General features: G+C 49.1%; 2 protein-coding genes and 1 long non-coding RNA gene across 4 annotated transcripts; all 3 read left to right on the top strand.

Moving 5' to 3' along the window:
• Positions 1-4,099: 4,099 nt before the first annotated feature.
• Positions 4,100-9,635, top strand: LOC135384222 (neprilysin-1-like). Of its 2 annotated transcripts, none has more exons than XM_064613433.1 (2): positions 4,100-4,233; positions 7,402-9,635. In XM_064613433.1, exons 1-2 carry the CDS (start codon positions 4,168-4,170, stop codon positions 9,565-9,567), a joined length of 2,232 nt encoding a protein of 743 aa, XP_064469503.1. In that variant the 5' UTR covers positions 4,100-4,167; the 3' UTR covers positions 9,568-9,635. The 2 variants fall into 2 exon arrangements, with proteins under 2 accessions (XP_064469503.1, XP_064469502.1); XM_064613432.1 differs by having other exon boundaries at positions 7,399-9,635.
• Positions 9,636-12,203: 2,568 nt separating this feature from the next.
• On the top strand, positions 12,204-15,740 carry LOC135384221 (uncharacterized). The gene is made up of 2 exons (XM_064613431.1): positions 12,204-12,357; positions 13,758-15,740. The coding sequence occupies exons 1-2, from the start codon at positions 12,301-12,303 to the stop codon at positions 15,621-15,623; spliced, it is 1,923 nt and encodes a 640-aa protein (XP_064469501.1). The 5' UTR covers positions 12,204-12,300; the 3' UTR covers positions 15,624-15,740.
• Positions 15,741-16,629: 889 nt separating this feature from the next.
• Positions 16,630-18,593, top strand: LOC135386323 (uncharacterized). The gene is made up of 2 exons (XR_010420663.1): positions 16,630-16,795; positions 18,253-18,593. It is a non-coding gene; the product is annotated as an uncharacterized LOC135386323 (long non-coding RNA).
• Positions 18,594-25,110: the final 6,517 nt, after the last annotated feature.

Here is a 25,110-nt window from a genome sequence, read left to right as displayed (position 1 = left end):
TGGTCCTTTATGCGACGTGAGCATAAAGAATTCAACCACCATTTGTGTCACTTCTGCATTAGAACGAGTTCTCACCTTCTTGTCACAGTATCCTCAGACGCTTTCAGACATATGTCGCACAGTTCTCTTAGAAGTCGGCCCAGGACGCACATTGCCCCAGAACGTCAGTCGTGACGTTGCCCACGTCTGTGAGGCCAAAAACTGCGAGCCCTAACTTCTTCTTCTTCTTCGTCCCAAGGAGAATAGCCATTAGCCACAGGGGAGGTCGGCCATAGGGCTATCAGGTTGCCTAAATATAAATGGCAAAATATAAATACACGTATTTAAATAGAGGCAAGAAAAATGTATTTATATTTATATTTAAATACCATTTTAGGGATATTTTTATTTAAAATAGACTTAATTACATATGGCCCATCTTCCCATATTTGTGGGCTTCTCCACATTAATAACCTCCCGTGATGAAGGATATCTTGTAAGAGGCTACAGGTCACTAATCCCCACGTGTTCGGGGATTTCAAGTCTTTCTAGAAAACAGTACGATGCGCGAATGAGGGCATTGTTGCCCCCGTTGCTTCAGTCTTAGAAGCGAGGAGAGAAATGAGAACACCAATTTGGAAAAAATGTGATTCATAACCCTCTTGTGATACTTGACAAAGCCTGGTGCCTAAAGGGAACCCTTAAAATGCAACCGTTAGCGGCAATTCTACTCAGTCATTCATTGGGAACTCCGGGCAATGGCGAGACAATTTTTGACGGGGAGTTTTTCACAATCGTTGGTGAAGATAGAAAGTCGATGAACCCACATCCTCTGGATTACCTGTCCAGGGCTCTACCAACTGAGCATCGTAACATCAGTTCTTTCATGCTCAAGAAGATGTTTCCGTTCAATGGAAAGTCGACCCACGCACGATGCTGAAATCATTACACTTCACCACGGAAAAATGAACAAATATGCGGGCACAATGTGCAGCTGATGTGCATCCACAGGTGGCTCTATTTACACAATAATTTAAAACAATAGTGTGCCTGGACTGCTCAAAATATTTACGGAAGTACTTACAGTATTTAAATACTGTCTTAATGTATTTATATTTTGTATTTAAAGCATGAAAGCGTGTAGTATTTTGTATTTATATTTAAATACACAAGAAGTGTATTTATGCCCATCCCTGCTACCTGTACTATGACTTGGCGATGAGAGTCTGGGTGGAGAATGTGACCAGCAGAGCAGAAGGATGAGCGATCACAGAGGAAGGCCACGACCCAAGCAGTCAGGTAAGGGGGAATGTTAGCATTCACTACCTCCTGCAGGAGCATAGAATGCTCTACGCTGTCATAGGCTTTAGCAACATCTATAGAGCCACCAGCGCAGAGAGAAATTCCCTCTCGCGGGTGAGGCGGATCTGGCACTCGAGGCTGGTGTGGGCCAACCGAATAGAGCAGTGCGAGCGAAAACCAATTTGTGTTCTGTTGAGAACAACAGAGGACTCTACAAACGCCGACAGCCGGCGGTGAATGATACGCTAGACAGTCTCACAAAGGATTGACGTCAGTGCGATTGACCTAGTATTGTCGAGAGAGAGGCCTCTGGAGGGCACCTTCTGAACGACGACAATTCGAGACCGCCTCCAGTCCTGGGGGATCCATGCGTGCTCCAAGGACGAATTCACAATATTCAGCAATACGCATCGATGGTTAAAGCAATGTGTCTGTGTAGCGCTTTCCTGCAGCTCGGAGCTGAGAGGAATGAGTTGCGACCCGTATAAAAGTCATGTTTGACCCAACCACCACCACCACCACCACCACCTTCTTCTTCTTCCACCACTAACCACAGTGGCCCCAAGCCTCACAGGGCGATTGGCCATGGTTCCGTGCAGGGTAATCACTGGGGGTTCATAAGACCCACGGCTTCACACGCGGGCCAAGGAGGATGGTAGAATAGTATGATTCCAGCCATAGTAGCAGGAAGGAAGGAGGCCGAAGGTGCGTGGTGATCCAGAAGCTGCCGCAGATGATAAGAAAGGCGGCGGCACTCAATCCTATTTCAAACCGCCATTTCTCAATATGGGAGGCTCCAAACGATAGGATGACGCCCAGGGAAAAGAGAACGCCTTGTCTCGCCAGCGGCTGGGCAAGGTAGCTAAGACGGGAGCGATCATAGAGGGGGCAGTGCAGGAGAAAGTGCTCCTCAGTTTCCTCTTGACCGCAGTGGACGCACGCAGGAGAGCGGCTGACACCCGCATGGTGTAAATAAAAGTTCAGGGGAAGGGCTAGGCAGCGCAGACGAGTCAGAAAGACTTCAACGTGACGGGAGATGCAGCGGTCAGTCTGCCAAGCGTGGGAAATGTTCGCATACTGGGCTGGCAGCAAGCGGAGAGCAGTCAGCCCCTGTAGCCTTCTATACCTCGCCCGCGTGATATAGAGGGCAGGGGCGAAAGAACATCAATGAAGGGGCCAGAGAATGAGATTATAGCCAGACTGTCCGCCAACAAGTTGGGAGAGAGGCCACAGTGACCCGGGGTCCACGTCAGAGCTTCATCCGTGATGTAGCTTGGACTCAGGGCCTGCAGGAGCTGAAGCCACTCGCAGGAGGGGCTGGCTAGGGCGGTGATGACCCATAGGGAGTCGAACAAGAGCAGGGTATGCACGGGACACCATTCTGAGGGCCAGTATGGCGAAGAGTTCGCTCTCGAACACTGGAGTGTAGTCTGAGAAGCGGATGGGCCAGTGACAGTCCAGCTGGGGGAAGACGGCGCCGGCACCCTCCAGCTGAACCGACACAGAGGCATCGGCCACGACGACAAAGCGAGACGGGAACTTGTTGGCGTGCGCCGAGAGGTGACCTTCAAGCCTGGGAGACGGAGCGTAGGCAAAGCCGTGCTGGAAGGCGTCGGCAACTCGCATGGCCGTGGTCGAGACCGGAGTGGTGGACACAGGAAGAGCAGTCAGAGGGGCATTCAGCGAGGACAGAAGGGATTCGACAAAGACGACCTGCGGGGTGTCGGATTTTCGCCATCGCCGGGCGATCCACTGCGTCCGATGCCTGAGAGACTGGTTCCCTCTGGTTGGTAAAGGGCTCTGGCAGAGCAAAAAGAAAGTGTTCATTGTGAGTAGGCGGAACTAACCTTCAGAGGGGGAATACGGGCTTCTGCACAAAGCGCCTGGTTGGCCGTATACTTGGGGAGACGTATGCAAAGGCGGAGGGCTCTTCTTTCTACGGCGAATAGCCTGCCCAGGCTATGGCTGAGGCCTGTTCAGGCTCACGATAGCCAGAGAGGTGCGAGAAAAAACATTTCCAAACTCAAGAATTAGCCGCATGTAGCACTTGTACAGGAAGAGCCGGGCGCTCCTGCGCATACCACAGCGGAGGATGGTGCCAATTGCGTTCGAAGCCTTCTGGCTTATGACTTTGACATGATGGCACCAGTGAAGCATGTCATCATACCGGACACATAAGTAGCGCAGCAGGTTGGTCTCGCGGATGCTCTGGCCGGCAACATTCAGAACGATGGTCAAGGCCAGTCCGGATAGTATGGGGGAACAGCAGGACTGCAGATTTCTGGACGTTCAACGTGAGGTGGACGGAGCGCATCCAGGACGACGGCGCGAGGAATCACCTATAATAGTCACCGTCATAGTTCACGTGGGTTAGCAGACGACGAAACTCGAAGACCACGATGACTATTAGCGTCACCCAAGTGGCTAAAACCGCGATTTCCTAGCACTCGCGCGGCAACGGTCACGTGATCCAGCGCGGGCAATTTCTGTGCGCCAGGCCATCTTGACATGAAATCGCCAGACAAACCCGCCATAAGTGAACTCACCTATTCCCGCGCCACCTATTTCAAGCAGAAGAAGAAGAAGTGGTGGAGACTTGCAAGATCTGGGCAATGTGACGAGGAGACGAAGATCTGCGTTCGTTTGGCGCATATACTGTATATGTCATTAGTTACCTGCGTCTCATCTAGCCTAATTACGCCATTTGTCCTGGCCGATTCTGCCTTAGTGGCTCACGCCATCATCTCCTTGGTAGAAGAAGAAGACGAAGAAGGTGGTATGGCCCTTAGTGGATAACGGTGGATAAGTGTGGCTAAGGGCCATTTCATTTGTGGCAGAAGAAGAGGAACGGTCACTCCCCGAGGCCGAGAAGAAGAACAAGAAGGGATGGCGGATTCGGAAGCTTCCATCGTTGTCCAGGATGCCAACGGTTCTCCGTGGAATTCCTCAGAGGTATGTGCACCATCTTTTCTGTGACCTTTTTGGACGCCGTAGAACTTGGGTCCTCACTTTGAGGCGACTCATAGTTCCATTACCACTAGCGATATCGGGTCGAGTATCCCGCCTGGGCGATGGTATTCCCCAGTCACCGTCATTATAATAAAGAGGTGTAGCTCCGTATCGGGACCACTGACTTTTTAAAACAAGAATCAATAAAAACGAAAATCGAATGCTTCCACCTAAAAGAGGAACTGATTATGAAGGAAATTAAACGGGAATGACCCTCGTATATTGCGTGAACCGTATGCAATTTTAACGCCCGTGTCGTGAAGACCATCTTCTGACCCAACCGGTGGCACATTCTCATGCCCACACCGCCTAGTGCGTGGCCGGAGGGCGTGCTCATAAAGTTTTATCCCATCGGTCGTGGGGAGCCGACAAAGTCACATTGTTGAGGGTCTACGACTCGGTTGTGCGATCGGTAATTGAGAAGGGGAGTGGTGTGTATGGCTCGGCTCGGCCTTCGGCATTGAAGGTGTTGGACCCCATCCACCACGAAGGCATACGACTCGCCACCGGTGCCTTCCGGATGTCCCCTGTGAAGAGTTTGTATGTTGAGGGCAATGAATGGTCGCTCGAGAGACGGAGACAATTTGAACATGTGAAGGCTGCGCTAAAGTACAGATGCCAGGGCGATGACCCAGTTCTACACTGTAGTGTGAACCCTGCTCTGGAGTGAATCTTCCTTACAAAGCCCTCTGTTGTACCCTCGTTTCCGTTTCGTGTGCAGGCGGCTAGTTCCCGTGTGGGATTCCGTCCCTTTGGCGTTCCCCTGCAGCAGGCAGTCCTCGATGCTACCCCTTGGCAGAGACACCTAATAAAATCCAACTTGAAAATGACACAGTTTGACAAACAATCCACACACTGTCATTCTCCATGACTTCGGGAACCACCATGCCATCTACACTGATGGGACCAAAGTAAGCAAGGGTGTGGCGGCCGTTGCCCTTGAAGGTGATTCTATTATGACTGCACGCCTGAACGCGAACGCCACAGTTTTCACCGCAGAGCTTTACGCGATGCTCCTGGCTGTGCGGCACATTCAACAAAACGAGCTTCAAAATTCAGTAATTTACTTCGATTCTCTAAGCTCTGTGCGTGCGCAGCTCTAGGACTACCCTTCCAAGACATCCTGTCGGTGTTAAAGAGAGCTGTCTACGCACAGTGGCAGCAGGAGTGGGACATGAAAGTAAATAACAAGCTACACGTTACACAGCCACACGTTTTCCCTCCGCATCGGACTGAACACGTCAACAGATCCTCCCAAGTTCTTTACCCGAGATTGAGGATGGGGCACACATGGCTCACGCATCACCACCTACTCAGAGGTCAGAATCCGCCAGCTTGCGCGCACTGCGGTGACAGCTTGACTGTCTTTGACGTACTGACATCCTGCCCTCACTTCGAACACCAACGCCAACAGTATTTCACCGCATTCTACAGATACCATGTCCCACTCCACGCAGCCCTTCTACTGGGTGACACTCCTCTTGTACCGTTTGATAATGTCATCCAATTTTTGACCACGTGCGGGTTACTTAGACATATGTAGGTGTTCAGCATTCCTCCGCTTTTAGCCTTTGTCACTCAACTAGATCATCATGTAAATCTCTCACCGCTCGCACTTGCAGATAGCTATTAACTACCACACTCACTTGTTATTAACATTTGTTGTTGTTATCGTCCCACATATCTCCCACATCATCTCTCCCATCATCATCTCCCACACACTTACCATAGTTTTGGCGCTCTTTGGCCTTTGTTGCCTTTGTGCCATTAAACGCATAATCTCTCTCTCTCTCTCTCTCTCTCTCTCAAAATGAATGGACCTGTCCGCTCCCGCCAACTTCCGGCCGCCGCTAGGCTGGCGCGGCGCGGAGAAAAACGCCGCTCGCGTGGTCTGTGGACTTTTGGCACAAGCTGTACGTGACGTACAGGCGTCGCCACCCTTAACCGTAGCTGCTTGCATGCCAGCGACGCCTTGCGCCGATGCTGGGGTGGAGGCTCTAAGACCATGGTACACGTGCGCCTCCTCTCGGTCGGTTGAGCTCAGAGTAATCGGCATGGTACGAATGGATCACCTGCTGTATAGTATCACCTTACGCCCTCGGAAAAGAGGCACAATAACCGCGCGTGTGCGTTATCGACCACGCGTTATCTAAATGCGGAAGGGCGAGCTTCAGGGGCACAATATTCTGAAATAAGTTGGAGGCATATGCAAACACTGTAGGCTCACGCATGTTTGCTCTGAGCGTTCTCTTCACTATGGTATGTGTTATCACAGAATTTTTGTTTGGTCACGTGTTTGTGTGGATGCAAATACGCAAAAGGAAACACCGATATTTTTGCTCGTATACTGATTCTCTTATCGCTGAAGTGTCCTGAAGTGATTCGTGCGTGCTTGCCATGCCGCCGCCGAGAGTGGGCGCTTGTGCACCAGGGCCCCAGAGTCTCCTCCCCAAGCAGCACAATGTACTGAAAGTCGAGTGCAATAGGGGTGGACGGGTATGTGGAAGGCCTTGAACAGACCCGTGAAACTAAAGAACATGGATAAGACACATACCGTCCACCCCTATTGCACTCGACTTTCAGTACATTGTGCTGCTTGGGTCCCCATCGACACATGGCGGCGCTGGCATGCAAGCAGGCCACGCGCTCCCGCAATACTCTTAAGGTGGGCGACGCCTGTACGTCAGAACGCTAGGGGAACTGAATGGCCAATGCTGGATAGTTTATTTGGTCACATGCCCGGTGTTCCTATATTTTTATGAAAGCGCTATAATGCGCGTGCTGAACAAGAACTGCAGAGAGTGGTACTTGTATTTTGTGTAAGGCTCACCACACTGCTGCGAAACAAATTCTGTTTCAAAAACAATCCAGGGAAAAAACGTGCTGACGCCAGGAATCTAACATGGTTGCCAGATATGCTACACCGCACTAGCACGCAGTTTCCCTTGCGCTTCAAGTAATAGGGGGCCATTCCTGGTGTCAGCGCCTCTTGTCCCTTAGTTCTTCGAATTCGCTAATTTCTGGGCGTTTGAAACATAACGTGTCTGTGTCGTTGCTGCCTCTGTCACTTCGCGTTGTTTACGTCGTTTATAAATTCTCGCTTCCCAGCAGGGGACGACAGCCGGACAAGCCAGCAACAAAACCTACGCTATAGTGGCTATGATGGTTTTCGCCGTCTTGGTCCTAGGCATCGCTGCAGCAGCTGTCTGGGTTCTGGTTAACAAAGAACAAAGTACGACGGAGAAAGCTCACACACCGCTATCTCCCGGAAACGTAAAGATTCGAAAACTCTCGCCGAAGCCGAGACCTCCTGAAGCGAACTACGGAGATTATGAAGATACCAACGCGACGCCCACGGAAAGAACCAGCCCGCTGAGCGAAGACGTCTGCGACAGCGATCATTGCCGGTACGTCCGCGAGTACTTTGAGGCTATCATAGACACGGACAAGGACCCGTGTGACAACTTCTACGCGTTTACCTGTGGCATGAGTGAGCAGCTGAGAAAGAGCGGCGTGTACGTAGATAAGAGGTATCAGAATGTTGCTACACGAAATTTGACGGAAGCTATACAGAAAAATTTGGAGAAAGAACACATTCCCGCACGTGGGAGAACTCCTTTTCAGCAGTCCGCAGCGCTGTTCAGACATTGCACCCAAGTTGACAAAAATGAGTCTGCGAAAGCCGCCTCAGACTTCTTAGCCCAACATCAGATGGATCCAAAAGGAAACATGTCCTTTGACCCGTTGGACGTCATGGTTAAATTCATATTCGAAACTAACATTCCGTTAATTTTCAAGTTGGAACAAGAAGATTTCGGTTCTCCAAATTTTACGCTGCGGCAGATCACGAAGGCCTCACTGTTGTTGGAAGGTTCGAGTATAGGCGAAATCATGTCGGAATTATTCTTGACGCCCGTCAGCGATGACCTTGTCCAACGCATCACTGAGGCAGAGCACAAGAGAAGTGAAGTCAGCAACATGTCAAGAACTGGCAGCCCAGTGTCAAATGGCAGCAACGCTGTCAAGGTATTGGAGTTGGGGAAATTAGGTCTGGAAAACGGGGACGACACTCTCTCAAAGGCATGGACTAAAGCTCTCGAGCGCTACGAATCGTCTCGCCCCCTTCAAAACATGAAGATAAGCATGACCGAGGCCGACTTTCGATTTTTTCATCGCGTCTTCGGAAAACAAAGGCTCATTTCGGATGAGGAACTGAGATGGTTATTCGCCTGGAGATGCATCCTCTACCTCTATGAAGTGGCGGTGTACAAGACCTTCTGGTGCATTAACACGGTCCTCGGGGCCATGTCAGTCGCTGCGGGTTCTACAACGGTCTTTCCGATAGTTGACGAAGAAACACTTAGCGCTGCCAGAGAAGTGGCCGAAAGAATCGTGAACGAAATTAAAGAATCCTTTAAGACCTGCTCGTGGCTCGATGAGGAAACACGCTCCGGAGCCTTGCAGAAAATATCCAAGATGAAGGTCCGCCTGGGATACCCGCCTAAACTGAATACGTCCCAAAAAGTCGATGCGTTCTACAAGGACTTCCCCGACTTAAACGGCCCTTTTGTCCTGGATTATCTAAAGCTGAACGCATTTCAAACAAAGAAGGACTGGAAAGGTGCAGCGGATGGTTTCTCCGATTATTTCTACGACCTGGCGGTCCCTCTGAACGCGAACGAAGCCAATGGCTTCAACATGATTAGCTCGAACTTCATCTCAGTGGGTGTCCCTTTCCTCATGAAACCGCTCTTTAGCGCAGGTGGCCCCCCTGAGATCAACTATGGCATGCTGGGATTCATAACGACGCACGAGATAATGCACGGCTATGATCAAGGGGGCCGTCTCAGGGATGGCACCGGGGCCTTATCACCGTGGTTTACGCGGAAGAGTCTCGCGGAGTACAAGATCCTGGAGCGGTGCTATGTAGAACACATAGACAGTGTTCCGAAAGCGAGGTCACTCGTTGCTTTCGCGCAGGAATACCAGGCAGACGCCCTCGGCACTTTATCCCTCTTAAGGGCGTACCAGAAGGCTGCCAGAGAATCCAGGGTACATCTGGGTGACGTGAAAGGCCTGTCGAGAGATCAGCTTTTCTATGTCGCACTCTGTGTACAATGGTGCGGACTACCACCTACTACATCTGAGGGAGAGACACACCCACCTCCGGACGAGAGATGCAACGTGCCTCTCATGAACTCTGCGTACTTTAGCAAGGCGTTTTCTTGCCCACCCAACTCTCCGATGAATCCGCCGCAAAAATGCTTATTTTGGTGAATGGCGCGCTAAAAATGGGCGCCATTTCCGAACCATGCGGCGTTTATTAAAGCACGACCATCGACGGAGCTGGTCTCGTTATTGGTACAACGTTTTTGTGCTTTAATGACTCCAAGGTTTTTGTCCCAACTCCCATCCACGAGGGTGGTGAACACAGATTTAAGATTTCGGAGGGACACCCTAGATGTTCGAGTGCTCGGTTACATCCGCATGTAGTTTCTTTTTTGGTTCGCGAGTTTAGAAAATCTGGAAAAAAAACATTCCTGATGTGAAGGGAAAAAAATTATAGGACTGTTACGACTGGTGTAATGTGAAATTCAGCATAAGCTGTGCGTGTGGTGAAATGAGGCCGGCAAACAAGCACTAACGAAAGAAAACTATCGGGTATATACCACGATATTGCACCGTTTAAAATCCCAGATGTTCAAAATCACCGATTTCTACGTTAAAGATTCAATATGAAAAATCGTGCGACGATAGCGTTGAATAATACTGACAAATCGCTCAGTTTTGCGTGATGACGTCTTTAAGAAGTCATTGTCGTGAATAAAACCCCCTTTTTTTTTGGCAACCGTTAGACTTAGCACGGCGGCCGCATCAGATCGGCAGCTATAGTCGGAATTTGGTTAGGCTAGATTAGTTTAGATTTTCTTTTTTTTTTTAGTGTTCCTCACGTGGCTATATATATATATATATATATATATAGGAGGCTCCCCGCAGCTGGGCATGCGCGCGCAAGGTTACGCTACAGCGCCGTTTGGAATTTTGAACTTATGGGATTTTAAACGGCGGATCCTTAACGGCGGCATTTTGGGATAGACCCTCAAGCACTATCGTTCTCACAACAGAGCTTGACTGCAAAGCACGCAGCTAGCCAACCATCATCCCAAATGACATCGTTGTCTCTCTCTCTCTCCCGATTTGTTGAAAACCGGCTTATTCAGTTATACTAATCGTTTCAAAAAGGCTTTCCGGAAATGCGCAACAAAATTGAAGGCAAAGAATTCTAGTCAGCATTGCAGGACAACGAAAGAGAGTTGCTTTAATATTCACTGTGACTAAAAGGAATGGGTAATCAATCTGGATGGTACGGATGGTGCGGTCAGACGAGAAATGTGCGTGGGAAAGGTGCTCGTGTTGTTCATTTTAAAGCTGGTACAGCTCCGGTCAACCTTAATAATGACACTGTGGAAAAAGAATATCCGTTCTGCGATAAAAGCCACCCTGAGCGCACTGGGGGATTTTTAAGTGAATAAAATCTGAGAAAATAAAATAAAATTTCCTCAAGGCACCAGGGTTGCTGTAATCGTGCTCGGGAACTAGGCCATATTTTTTCCCAGTGTTATTATTAAGGTTGACGAGAGCTGTACACATTCATAGATGGTCCCCCTTACTGTGAGTCCGTGCCATAATAAAGCGAAATCATCCCTCGCGGAGTTGTAATGGTACCGCAAGGGAAGCGGATGTTAAGAGCAAAATCTCTCCCTGGGGCTAGTCCGAGGTCAAGTGGTGGTGAAGTGTGAAGGGTGGTCATGATATACCATGTGTTTGACCCTACTATGACACAAATCGTCTCGCAATGGGTCGTGAAAACGATGTGGACTTAGATGGCAGCGAAACGGTTCTCAAGGAAAGATGTCATATAAAACGACAATGTCTGATTAACGGGAGTCACACTAACGGGGGTTCACCTTGCAATAACGATCGTAGTTTTCGGGTGGCGAGACAACTATGATCACGAACGGCGCCGTGGATGCTGGCTGTGAAGGGACCCGCCATCGTCGGCCGTCGGAGATTGTGCGTCCTGGGCCGACTTCCAAGGGACCTGTCCCTACATATGTCTGAAAGCGTCTGAGGAAAATCCAGGCAAAGTGCCAGACGAGGATTCGATCTCTGGTACCTCCCAGCCGCGACGTGACACGGTCAGCACGCTAACCGGTGTGGTGAGCTGGTGTGGTGGATATTGTTACGCTACTGCAGCCACACCGCTTTTCGGCGAACGAACCAGAAAGCTGTATATACTGCAGCTATTAGCAGCCACACATATCGTAAACCTCAAAATCACCTAAATGAGATGGAGCTGCAGGCCCCTTAGGGCAGTGTTTCCGAAACTTTTGGCGGTGACGGACCCCCGGAAGCGATGAGAACGAATTCACGGACCCCCCCCCCCCCCCACACACACACACCGTCACAGCCAGTGCATAACCAGCAACCTCGTCAGCTGCTGCGTGCTTTCGATACAGCTTCAGAAACGATTCCGGACTGGTTTCTTCTTCTTGTTTGTATGTGTATGACGCGGACAAACGTGCGTTGCATGACTTTTCTATCAGAAATTAGAAGCTAGCCGTTGAAACATGCTTGTAGCAATTTTGGAAGTTCTGGGTGCTTGGAAATCGGGCAGCATGTACGAGCGCGTATTTGTGAGGAATAAAATCCTCACTGAAATGTGAGAGACGGTCGCGGACCCCCACGAACACTCTCGCGGACCCCCAAGGGTCCGCGGACCACACTTTGGAAAACACTGCCTTAGGGCAGCCACACTGCTTCAAGTCTTTTCCCCCTTGTTCCTTTTTTTTTGCAGTTAATTATTACTACTACTACTAACGAACCAGCTGGAACCACCATCTACGAGAAAGAAGAACGATCAGCGGTAGTGGCTGAGGGCGTGCCCTGTAGAAGACGACAAAGAAGAAGAAGAACACTGGCGTGCCTGCATACCAGAGTCAATCACCGATGAATTCTATTTCCAGACGAAGGCGCCGGAAGGCCCGAGGAAGCGTACGGCATGAGGTAAGCACGGCTCAGTATTCATCATCAACGCCATCTTCTACCGGAAATCGCGAGGTTGGAATCTGTCTTTCGTCATAGGTCACATAGGCGTACAAGTAGCTTCACTCAGTGTTGTAGTCTGGGTGGCTGCTCTAAAAGGTCAGTCACATATCTTCGTGCAAGACATGATACCTCCTCGACGGGATACCTGCTTAACGCACAGACTTATTCTGCCTCAGAGTAAAGAATTTGTGCCAGAAAAACGTACGAAAAAAATGTTGCTACCAAGCACTGTGCATCAAAAAAATAAATAAATAAATAAAACTTTGTTTTCAGCCATTCGTAATGCGCATAGGAGAAACATGAAGACGAAAGTTTGCGTGGCCGTAGTTCTTTCGTTACGCAGTGGCTGACAACCACGATTTTTCGTAGGTTTCTTTGTCGTAAGTTATTCGCAGCGTGGCAGTCTGTCTGCCAAGTAGTATAGCGTCACGCGCGAAATTATCTCCACTTGTGAAATCCTGCACTCAAGGTTTAAGGCGGACTCATGCGATACAGTTAACCTACGCTTCCACCGCCCCAGCATTGTTTCTTTCGCTTTGCTTTTCTCACGCGCTCTATGGAAGTAATATGTTGGGCGCCAGCGTGCAGAACATGCTAGCGAACGACAAAGCCATTATTTTCATTCCTAGGGATCTGGAAAATAGCAGCGAGCTTGTCGAATTTGTCAATTACAATCAATTCCTAGACTGCTTCTCTAGGGAATGACATCATTTTGGCCCAAATATCTCGGGCGGGCGGGCAGAGAGAAGCGATTTTGTTGCATCTCCCATAGACTCCCATGCATTGAAAATTTGAGGGACTTTAATTCACCAAAAATCAAGAGATCGCGTCAGGCTTTAAAAAAACGTATCGTTCCCTAGAGAAAGTCGAGGAGAACACGCCTGTACTTGTCTCCTGTTAAAGTTTAGCGCAGTTTACAGTAACCGTGCGAACACAAATTCTCCATGGACTTAAGAACTGAGTCCAACTTAAGTGAAGCACGTGCAATAAGTGCGGTAAAAATGGGCTGAAACGGATGCAGTTGAAGAAGGTCCGCTGTCCCTTAGGGTGGAACTACTTGGGTGGAGGAACGTGCAGACTGCCCTCTGGAGTGTGCACAAGACGCATACTTCTCTCACTCCTTTCTGTTCATCTATCGACGCCTATACAGCGCTCAAAGCCACTGTCGCTTCGCGGTTCTAACACGGCTTCGAAAAACAACTACTGCTACAGAAATCTCGTCCTATGTCTTTTCTTTATCATGAATATCGGTAATGTCTAGTGATCACGATAGCATGTAGACACGGCAAGTGTTAAGCAAAATCCTGTTCCTTTCGTCTAATTTTCGAGTGACCACGTTCCTGTTTATCCCTACGCAGGTTTCGCCCGTGAAGAATGCCAATAACAAGTGCATGGGAGCGACTCTGTTGTCTGCAACCATCGTTACGTTTGGATTCCTCCTCGCTGCCTACAGTTCAGCGCTGACAGCAAAATCCAAGCAGTTCTCGTCAAACTCATTACGACCTGTGGTACGTGGCTATGTCGTGGACACCAGTGCCTGCAGAATCCCCGACTTTAGCCCTTTCGACCCCTCCGTAGCAAAGTATTATGACAGAGTCAAATACTACAAGTGCTTCCACAGGCCTTCCTTCGTAGAACAAGAGAGGAATATTCTCTCCCTCAACACCGACGTACTTACGCAGTACTACAATACCAGCCCTGAAACCCTCACTTGTTCCTACCGTTACGTTAAGAGGAACGAGTCCAGTAAAGCTGCAGACTTTACGGTGTATTTTAGCGCCCCTCACATCTTGCGCTTCGGGAGGCCGATAAAGTTTGAGCAGATCAAGGTGGAATGCAAGCTAGAAGGTAACTCGACCTTTCACGACTTCTTCCTGATCCCGATGCTCAAGCAGAGAGTGGAGCGTCGCTGCAATAAAATCTCATCAAGAAAAACAGATGGAGTCAGCCGAATGAACATAATCTTTCTCGGTGTCGACAGCATCTCTAGGCTGAACTCTCTGCGCCACCTGGAGATCACAAGAAACTACCTGTTCCGCAATTTTCATACGATCGAGTTATTTGGGCTTACCAAAGTGGGCCCCAATTCTTTTCCTAACCAAGTCGCCATGCTGTCCGGAATGAACTATGATGAAGGATGGAGAACTTGTGAAAGGGATGCCATAGAGAATGTACGCTTCCTCTGGGACACCTATTCTGACATGGGCTACAGGACAATGTTCCTGGAAGAGACGCCCGAATCTGGACTGTTCACAATGTTCTGTACTGGTTTTCGTAGTGCTCCTACACACTACTACCCACGACTGCTGATGTTAGGAGTTTACAGCACGAACTATACAGACTACTGCATGCATCAGCGCTTACGAACGGAGGCTTACCTACAGTACACATCATCTCTGCTCACACTGCTGGCTGACCGGCCCTCTTTCATTTACTCGTGGATGTCTGATCTCACACACGACTCTTTCAACGATGCTGGCTACGTCGATCTCCCATTTCGACGTACTTTCGAGACACTCACGAAGTCCGGCGTGATGAACAGGTCACTGGTCGTCTTCGTAAGCGATCATGGTATGCGTTATGGCGACTTCCGCCAGACCCTCATGGGAAGCTACGAGGACCGCCTGCCTCTGTGCATTATGATGTTCCCGCCCGCTTTTCGCGCAATGTACCCAGAAATAATGGAGAACCTCCGCGTCAACCAGCACAGGCTGACCACGCCTTTCGACATACATGCCACCCTAGTGGAATTGGCTCGGCTTCCGCGTTCCCGTTACCAGTACCGTACGAGGTACGGACTCAGTCTCCTGCATGAAATACCAGAAAATCGAAGTTGCAACGACGCCTTTATAGACCCCTACTATTGTTGCTGCCACGAGCTACAGGACGACAACACGACCGGAGCCGCGCATTTATTGATGGCCAACTTTATTGTAAAGACAGTGAATGAATGGTTGATGAATGGCGCGCCAGGAATGTGCAAGATGCATGTACTGAAAGAAATAACCGACGTCCGTAAGATCTCCGGCGTAGCCACAATGAGTTCTTCCTATTATTGGATTACGATCGTCACTAGGCCTGAAGACGTCGTCCTTGAAGGTGCCGTGAGAGTTTTTCAAAATGGCACAATATCCTTGGAGAAGCTAAGCCGGCTTAATGTGTATAAGTATCTGTCGCTCTGCGTTGAATCTTGGACTATGAAGCAGTACTGTGTATGTAGGTAGGGAGAACCTGGTTGCGCGTTTTCTTTACTTTCATTTTTTTCCTTCATTTTCTTTCTTGCGGATGGATCTCTTGGAGGACGCAGATGTCCGTTCTTGGAATAAAGCTGCCTAAAAAGATCTGTCTGTGATGGAATTGAATATGAAAAGTGCTGACTCAAGGAACCGAACCTTGCCGCACCGTGCCTTTTTCCTTGATTTGTGATCGCTGGAGGCATATGTCCGTTTTTACCCATAAATGTCGCCTGTCTGAGGTAATTCTCGTTGTTTATCTGCTCAGCCTGATACAAGCTCTGCTGTTGGAAGATTCTCTCTGAATTTTTTTTCACAGGCTGGATCTCAGCATAGTTCCCCTAGCGGCGTAACCCGAAAAAAAAAAATCTCCGAAAGGGTTCGATGGAGGCTGCATGAGAGATGAGGATTACCCGCCTCGTTTCCCTTTACGAAATGTGCAACCAAAGGTACTGTTTCGAGGCGTTTGAACACGCAGGACCCCCTCTGCTGGCTACGCTAGTGGTTCCCCTGAACTCTGCACGGTACGCAAGTACTAGACCTCTCTGTCTGCCACGCTTTCGTGTTCTCCATGCTCCAGCTCTTGACGTGTGTACACCTCTGATAGCCGCAGCTGACTCGTGGGGCTAACACGGACTGCGGAAGCTTGTGGCGTGGGTGGTGGTGGTGGTGAAAGGGCTTGCCGTTGTCGGTCTCACGTATGTGGGAACGTCACGACTAACGCCCTGGGGGAATGTGCGTCCTGGGCCGACTTCTAGGGGAACTGTGCCGACATATGTCTGAAAGCGTCTGAGGAAAAACCCGAGACAGCACAGCCGGCACCGGGATTCGAACCCGGGTACCTCCCAGTCTCGACGTGACATGGCCAGCACGCTAACCACTGAGCCATGGGATGGCGCTGCTGCAACCACGCTGCTTTTCGGTGAACGAACCAACTTTGAACCTCTATCTGTGTGAAAGAAGAAGAGGGAACTACGTTAGCCGATGAACGCTTGCGCTGTAGAAGATGAGAAAGAACACTTGCGTGCCTGCATCCCGGAGTCAATCGACGATGAATTCTATTCCACTGGCCACTGTGGCCACTGTTCCTAGTGGTGGAAGAAGAAGAGAATTCTATTCCCGGACGGAGACGTCGGAAGGCTCGACGAAGCGTACGCCATGAGGTAAGCACAGCTCAATATTCATCATCAACTTGACTGGAAATCGCGGGGTTGGAATCTGTCTTTTGTCAAAGGCCATTCTTTAGTCTAAGAGGCGTACAAGTGGAGGCGTTCAGTGTTGTAGTCTGGGTGGCTGCTCTAAAAGGTCAGCCACGTATCTTCGTGCAAGACATGATACCTCATCGACGGGATACCTCCTTGACTCAGAGTTATTCTGCCTCAGAGTAAAGAATTTGTGCCAGAGAAACGTACGAAGAAATTGTCGTTGCCAAGCACTGTGGAAAAAAGAAAGAGAAAAATGACCACGCAAACCTTCGTTTACAGCAATATGTATAGCGCATAGGGGAACCATCAAGACGAAAGTTTACGTGGCCGTATTTCTTTCGTTACGCAATGGCTGACAACCACGATTCTTTCGTAGGTTTCTCCGTTATAAATTATTCGCAGCGTGGCATCGTAAGTCTGTCTGCCAAGTAGGTATAGCGTCACGCGCGAAATTATCTCCACTTGTGAAAACCTTCAGTCAATGTTTAAGGCGGATTCATGCGATCTAGATAACGTTCGCTTCCACCGTCCCAACATTGTTTTCTTCGCTTTGCTTTTCTCACGCGCTCTATGGAAGTAATATAATGGGCGCCACCGTGCAGAACATGCTAGCAAACGACAAAGCAGTTATTTTCATTCCTAGGAATCTGGAAAATAGCAGCAAGCTTGTCGAATTTGTCAATTACAATCAATTCCTAGACTGCTTCTGTAGGGAATGACATCATTTTGGCTCAAATATCACGGGCGGGCGGGCAGAGAGAAGCGATTTTGTTGCATCCCGCATAGACTCCCATGCATTGAAAATTTGAGAGACTTTCATTCACCAAAAATCAGTGGATCGCGTCAGGCCTTCAAAAATGTGTGGTTCCCTAGATAAAGTCGAGGAGAACACGCCTGTACTTGTCTCCTGTTGAAGTTCAGCGAAGTTTACAGTAACCGTGCGAACACAAATCCTCCATAGACTTAAGAACTGAGTCCAACTTAGGTGAAACTCGTGCAATAAGTGCGGTAAAAACGGGCTGAAACGAATGCAATTCATATGTACATATTTCAGTTGAATACTGGTAGTTGAAGAAGGTCCGCTGTCTTAGGTGTTCCGTCAGTATTTCATTAGGGAGAACAACTTTGGTGGAGGAACGCGAAGACTGCCCTCTTAAGTCTGCACAGGAGACATAGTTCCTCACTCTCCTTTAACTCTACTCTCAGCATCTATCGACGTCTATACAGCGCTCAATACCACTGTCGCTTCAAGGTTCTAACACGGCTTCGAAAAACTAGTACCGCCACAGGAATCTCGTCCTATATCTTAACGTCGACTCCTAACGACTGCAAATAGAGACACAGCAAGTGTTAAGGAAAATCCTGTTCCTTTGGTCTCATTCCGAGTGACCACGTTCCTCTTTATCCCTACACAGGTTTCGCCCGTGAAGAACGCCAACAACAAGTGCATGGGAGCGACACTGTTGTCTGCAACCAGTGTAACGTCGTCGGCGTCAGCTCTTGCGGTGTCGGCGGCGGCCCCACGCCGATCCTTCTGAATAGGCAGCGACGGCGAGGCTTATGCACTCGGCGGCGGCGCATCGGCGCGGCGGCACACACCTCTATGGGCGTTTATGTTTATTCGCTCGGAGCAAAGCCCGAGCTGAGCGGAAGTGCGTCACCGAACCGGAAATCGATCGGTCGGGTGTAAAGCGAGGAGAAAATTAAATTCCATACGCGACTGAGCGACAACGGCTTTGCGCTTGCGCAGTATGAATTGCTGTGTCGTCTGCTTCCGTTGGTGTTCGTCGTAGGGCACCGTTTAGTGGCTTGAAGGTTTCGCTTCTGTCAGTTTTTCTGATTTTGTGTTCCTTCTTTTTTCTTTTTTACATCATTTCACGTTTCATTCCATGTTGCACGTAGTGTGTGGAAGACGACGACGACCGATTTTCTTGTCGTTCACGCGGGGCCACTCGCGCGTTCGTCCATCATGACGCTGGCTGCAAACTCTGCATCAAAGCCTGTGTTACATAAAGTTTCTCGACATCTGTCAGAGAGTTTTGCATTTTCAAGCACTAATTCCACAACTGGTTCGTGTGGTACGCCGGTCTAGATTGTCTGGATGAAAGCCACCTCAAAATTTCAAAATAGCCGCCATCTTCTAGCTCAGGAATTGTGGGAAGGATCTGCGAGCTCGCCCTCCAAGCTCCGAGCGAAGCGAGCTGCCTCGGATGTGACTCTGAGCGAATAACCAAACACAAAGCGGGCGGATCTGAGCCAATTCTCATACGCCCTCGAGCCAGATCTGTGACGACATATCCGCTCCGAGCGCCTCCGGGCGATTAAACATAAACGCCCTATGTGTGATGCAACGTAGCGCTAGCGATGAGTCTTTGGTATTCCCTGCGCTCGAAACGCGGCGCTCGTAAAGTACGGTGTCGCTCACGGGAACGATAGCGTCTACCCTGTCGTGATGATGGGCTATACTGTCGTTAAGCGGAGCGAGAGCTGTCAAGAGAGCTGCAAGTTACTTCGCGTGTGGCCCCTATCAACACAACCACGGCTGGCGCCGGTGCTTCGATCGCGCGTTTGTATCAAATGAGACGTCTGTCGTGAAACTACTTTGCCGCGGAGACTATGCCTCGCTATCCTCCACGTGCAGATTATCAGTAGCTGTCCCGACATCATCTTCGCCGGAACTCGATATCGCGACGAAACCTGCCCATTTAGCACGTGGTGGAATAATAGACGTCTAACCCAGGGATAAGTTGAGACTTTAAGGGGTAGGTGTAAAAGTAGACGTGTACTAGACCTCTACAGGGTTAGATGTTTCGTGAATGTCTGCACCTAGAGGTCTACTAGAGCTCTACGGGGTTATACGTTTAGTAGACATTTCAATTTGGATGTGTACTTGACCTCTGCAGTTTTAGCTGTTATTTAGACATGTACTAAAAATGGCCCACGAGACACCCCCGGCGCGTTCCAGGCTAAAGGCTTTCATCGTTAATAATCTCCCTTTCGCGTCGTATAGCGCCTCGTATGAATTGTGGTTTTTCTCTTTTTTTTTTGCTTGTGCAGGGGGACATGTAGAGGCAAAATACACGAAAAAGTTGCCAGGTTCGTGCAGGCTACGAAGACCTGCTGATCCGCTTTCGTTTGCTGAGGCTGCAGGCAAGGCCGGTGTGAGTTGGAGGGCAGCCGGGGATGGGGCCCGCAGAACCAAGGCCTGTGGTAATCATACAAAGAAGTAGTAGTGAACTGTGTTATCACAACGGTATCGTGAGGACGGGGGGGGGGGGGGGGCATGACCCATCCCCGGGGCCTGTAATTTCGCTCGCCGTCCCTGGTTGCAGGCAGTGCACACTGAAATACGTGGTCACTGGGACACTGGAGTAGTCAGTCAAAGAGTGACAGTTAACGTCGAGCCCAGACTGTGTCTGTCAGAAACCGTTGCAGGGCGTGTGCCGCAAAGCGTTAGGATGGTGGATTGTTCCATAGCCCTAGAAGAATTTTCAGACACTTTCGTATGCGGGTGCTATTTCGTATTTGGAATTAACGTTGAAATTGTTCTACTCTGTCTGGCTACTTCTGTCTCCTATAGCTGCTGCACTGATCCCCACGGGTGATGGAGGAGTTAGTAGACAAGCTTGACCACAGCCGTGTAGTCAGTATTTTTTGTAGCTCCCCCTCTCTCCCCCTCTTCCCCACCCTCCTCCTGCGTATGGCCTCTCAGGGGAAACCAGTTCCATCACGGAGCTCGGAAATGCGACGCGTAATAATTGTAGAAGAAACATTAGCTTTTTCTCTGACTTTTTTGAAGAAAGCAAGTGGTTCAGGTAGCATACGCAGTAAAAGTTTTCACACAAAGCGAAGTACCTGAAGCAGAAGTGGAGACGAAAGAGACCATTTGGAGCAATACGCAACGTAATTAGCTTGTGAGCCGTTCTTGTGCTCTCCCATTTTTTAAATGTAAATAGTGAGCACAAAGCACACATGAGAGAGAGGCAGAAGGAAATCATCGTAACGCTCATTTCAGAGCGCCGCACGTTCAATTGGCGTCTTCGCAATTAACGCCGAAGTTTAAAAGAAATGGAGCTGCAGGTGCCCGCCAGGGAGGACACATAGCTCCAGAAACCATCGTGTTACTAGAAGGAGGAGGAGGTAGCTGAAAGAAGACAAAACGCACACATATTTGCTGCGTGTTACACGAGCACATCCACAGCTTTCGATGCACTAGGAGCACCTGAAGGTAGTCAATGAAATAGTGTATATGCACTGCGGATGAAATTACAAACGTCAAGATGCCTTTCAAAGTAGCCGCCCACAACCAGCAAACCTCCCACAGACTGACGGAGCTTCCAAGCTTCGACGCTTTGACAGAACAGAAGAAAAAAAGCCGAACTCCTCTCTGACTCCTTGCCTCTCCTCTCCTCTCTGGTTTGCCCTCTCCTCCTCCCTTTCGGTCGGCGCAGCGCCACCTGACTTCTACACCACGTGACCCTCTCCTTTTGAATTTGCAAGTCGGTACCCGCGGTTTTCGCGCTCAGAGTCACCTCGTCCGCGTTGGAAAAAGTTCGCGTGATTTCAAATGTTTGTGAGCAATTCCTTGATTGTACAGGTTCTGTTGTAACTTCATACTGAACCTCTTACTTCTAGCTATTGTTTTTGCAATCCATGCAACATTGTACTCCATGTACGTGAAAGCGCTTCGGGCCAGTCGCGTGCGGTTTAATCTGTCTAATCCGTCGGTTGTGCAACGGCGGAGTTTGCGGTTGTCTTGGGTGCTAGTTCCGAATCTGAAGCTATTTCCCGGGTTCGTTTACATGATTTCAGCATATATTTCAGGTACGTAGACGACGTATCGGGTATGCTTTTATGAATGTCAGGCACTCCCGTTATTTATTTATTTATTTTTACTTTTATTTCTTCTTCCAGGCATTGTGAGCGCCAACTCTGAGATCGCAAGATGCAATGCGGTGCGACTTTTACTTACTGCTCTCTGTGCAAACGGTATGTTACATGTTATCATGATGACTCTTTCGCACTGACATGCAGTTCTAGCAATGTATTTTTGAAATGGTCTTTCTTGCAGGTCAAGTCCGTATGAAGCGGCAGGCAATGGATGGAGTCGTCGCGAGCTGGTAATGAAGGTCTTTCTCCCCGACGTTGAATGAAAAAGGCAAACTGGACGAGAAATTACGAGCTTGCTGTCGCCGATCGGTGTTGACCACGACTATACCCGGTCTATCCAGCGCGGGCAGACGACCGTCTCGAGCGTATACACCACGGAAGAGTGCCGAAGTGTAGTCGTTGTACTTTGGGAGTCTCTCGATGTCTTGCTCGAACATCGCTAATCTAGTGACGTTCCTGTTCTTATCGATGGACATGATTCTCACACTCTCGAACAGTATCAATACGGTCGTGGGTTCGGCCAAGGCGCGTCGGAACTTGAGTTGCAGACGAACGTTTTCATGCCAAATCGGGGCCAGGTGGACGGAGGATTGATCGGGACCCAGGTCGTAGTACAGTAGGAACTTGTTTCCAACGTAGTGGTCGTATTCGTAGGAGACGTGCTTCTCACACAGCTGCTCCAAGAGGTTGAAGTAGCTTCGGTGGTTCAGGTTATTGCTGAAGTACTGCTGCAGGATTGCTGAAGCACGAATGCGACCACCACCATAGACGGTATCTTCTCTGGAAATCAATCTTCCTGGCATGCATCCAGGTTTCCAACAGCTACCGAACGAATACGCGATTCACTTCCGGCCAGTGTGTAGAGAGCTTTGCGCTGCTGCAATTCCGTTTCGTGTCCGAGGAATAGGCTGGGAGACACGGTGATTTTCTCTATGTACAAGGCGGCACTCATGATTTCGACTTTATGCGTGTGCTGCTCCTGATCGGTCTTCATAATACGGAATTAGTCGGAGCCTTGATAACAAACAACCTTAATTTCTACTCCTGACATGAGTAGCTTTTGCTGCAGGAAAATGTCCGAGTTGATCTTGCCACCCCGTGTAAGATTGTATCGCTCGGTCGGTCCACGAGCGCGAATTTTGTATTCCGATTGACGCGCTTGGTCTTGCGTGTACAGACCCGCTTTATGCACAGTATTTTGCTCCGGCGTGAAGCAAAATATCCAGGTAACTTCTTAGCTATACAAATCATTATTCGTAATCATGATCTGATTCAAGAAGACGGCTACGTTCTTGAAAAGCGAGCTGGCGAACGCGTTGACAAGGTATACCTCGTCGTATGTCGTCCAATCACCAGTGTGTGTTTCCGGTAGCGACCCATCGTCACGTACGATGCGGACTTTCGCCACTATGTACGCGGAGTACAAATAGAGATAGTGATGCCCCAAATTCTAAAGCTGGAACTCTATAACGAAGGATATGTCAGCGACCGGGTAGAAAAACTTTATTCCCCCCTCAGTATATGCCATTGCATTCCCGGCATGGAAAATAACTGTGTTTCCACTTATCCAACAGAGGAGTGTCGGGGTGTACGACGTTAATCGTGTCCATCTCGCAACTAAATGGACCTTTTCCATATCCGCGTCGCCCCTGGCGGTGGAATGTCGGACGTCATGCCTTTCCCCTCAATAATGGTGACGCTTTACGAACTGGCACATACGTTGCGTGGGAAAGTAGCAAAAGAAGATTGGAAGAAAAATGCGGAAAGAGTGAAAGCGCATTGTACTGATTACCAGACCTCAAGCGTCCGCGTAGCCTTGCAACCGATTATTTCCCCACAATGAACATGACAGTCTCCCGCAGGTGGGTCCATGGCGATGTTTTCCGCTCAAAGATGGTGGACTCAAGGGCTGGGCATGCGCAAACGTGTTGTCGGAAATGGTCCATTGTGGCCGCGCAACCGGCGTGATTTATGCTGTTGAAGAAAGAAAACCGGATGTTCAGTGGGCTTAATCAGCCAATCAGTGGGCTTAGAACGGGCCAGTCGGTAGGCTTAAATTGGAGACGGCTAACCAGAGGGCTTAGAAAGTCTGGAAAATGTGAAGAGTGGTCAGTAGGCTTAGAATGGGGGGACCAATCAGCGTGGAGTGGGCGGAGCAACGTAATTAGCATAAAAGGGGCGGCGCTATGGTCAACCAATCAAAGATCAGTAGGCTTAGCACAGGCCATTCAGCGTGAAGTGGGCGGAGCCGAGCCAACTAATTAGCATAAAGGAGCAGCGCAATGGTCAACCAATCAAAGATCAGTAGGCTTAGCATGGGCCAATCAACGTGAAGTGGGCGGAGCTAATGGCGGCCAATCAGATGGCTTTGGATTTGGCTTGTGTTCGATTAGAAATGGATTATGGCTTAGAATGGGATTCGAATTGGATTAAAAAAACTCTTGGCTATAGGATACATTTCTATACTACTTGCATGAGAGAATCACGCAGGCAAGATTCCAAATTGTGAAGCACGTTTACAAAGACAGACTGTGTGGCCTCCAAGAACCATACGTCGATGGCGTAATCTGTACATTTATTCTGTTGACACGAACCTCTAAATTCCTTCAAATTGTATTTTTTTTTCATCCAACTTCATATACATAGTTTTCTTCAAGTATGCAGAATTATTCTTATGCAGAAGAATATACGGCGTCGGAATATAACTTTAATGAAACCTACATCAGTCTGCGAAAAACACTTTATTTCGTTTAAACAGTTCGGCCCGCAGTCTCCTGTGCGTTCACTGCATAGTTCATTTGTTCATATGCTTTCATAGATGGGCTGCAGTTCATGGCGTCTGATACGTCTGTGTCACTGCACAGTTCGCTTCGTTATGGCATACACTAAATGAATATACTTGGCTGCGTAATGCAATAAGTACAGGTATACAATAACTGACAATCAGGGCCGGTGGTAGGGGTGCGCCGGGCCTGAGGCAAAGGCACATCGCGGGGCCTGTTTCACGCCAGCAGTAATGAAGAGATAAGAAACTAAGATTTTTGCAGTGGGACATTTTAGCAGTACGGGAAAGGGTAGCAGGAGAGACGGGTGCGAAATCCTCAGTATAGCTTGCAGGGTTGGTGGATTCTTCTTAAAACTTTTTAAAACTGGACTTTTTCTCATTACATGACGGAACGGCATATAACACATTCTTCTCTCATTTCTGTTTTAGTCGAACATCCCGCGTGCGGTTAAGTGCATTCTTGACATTTAAAAAAAAAGTAATACCTGGTTGAGGGCCTTGTGCGCGGGGCTTAAGGCGGTCGCCTTTCTCGCCTAACCCTATCGCAGGCCCTGCTGACAATATAACAAACAAAGTATAGCGTCGGCACGTATCCAGA

The sequence above is a fragment of the Ornithodoros turicata genome, chromosome 2 (assembly GCF_037126465.1).
Source record: "Ornithodoros turicata isolate Travis chromosome 2, ASM3712646v1, whole genome shotgun sequence".
Taxonomy (NCBI): Eukaryota; Metazoa; Arthropoda; class Arachnida; order Ixodida; family Argasidae; genus Ornithodoros; species Ornithodoros turicata.
The sequence above is the reverse complement of the archived record's forward strand: the minus strand, read 5'-3'. Positions and strand labels throughout refer to the sequence as shown.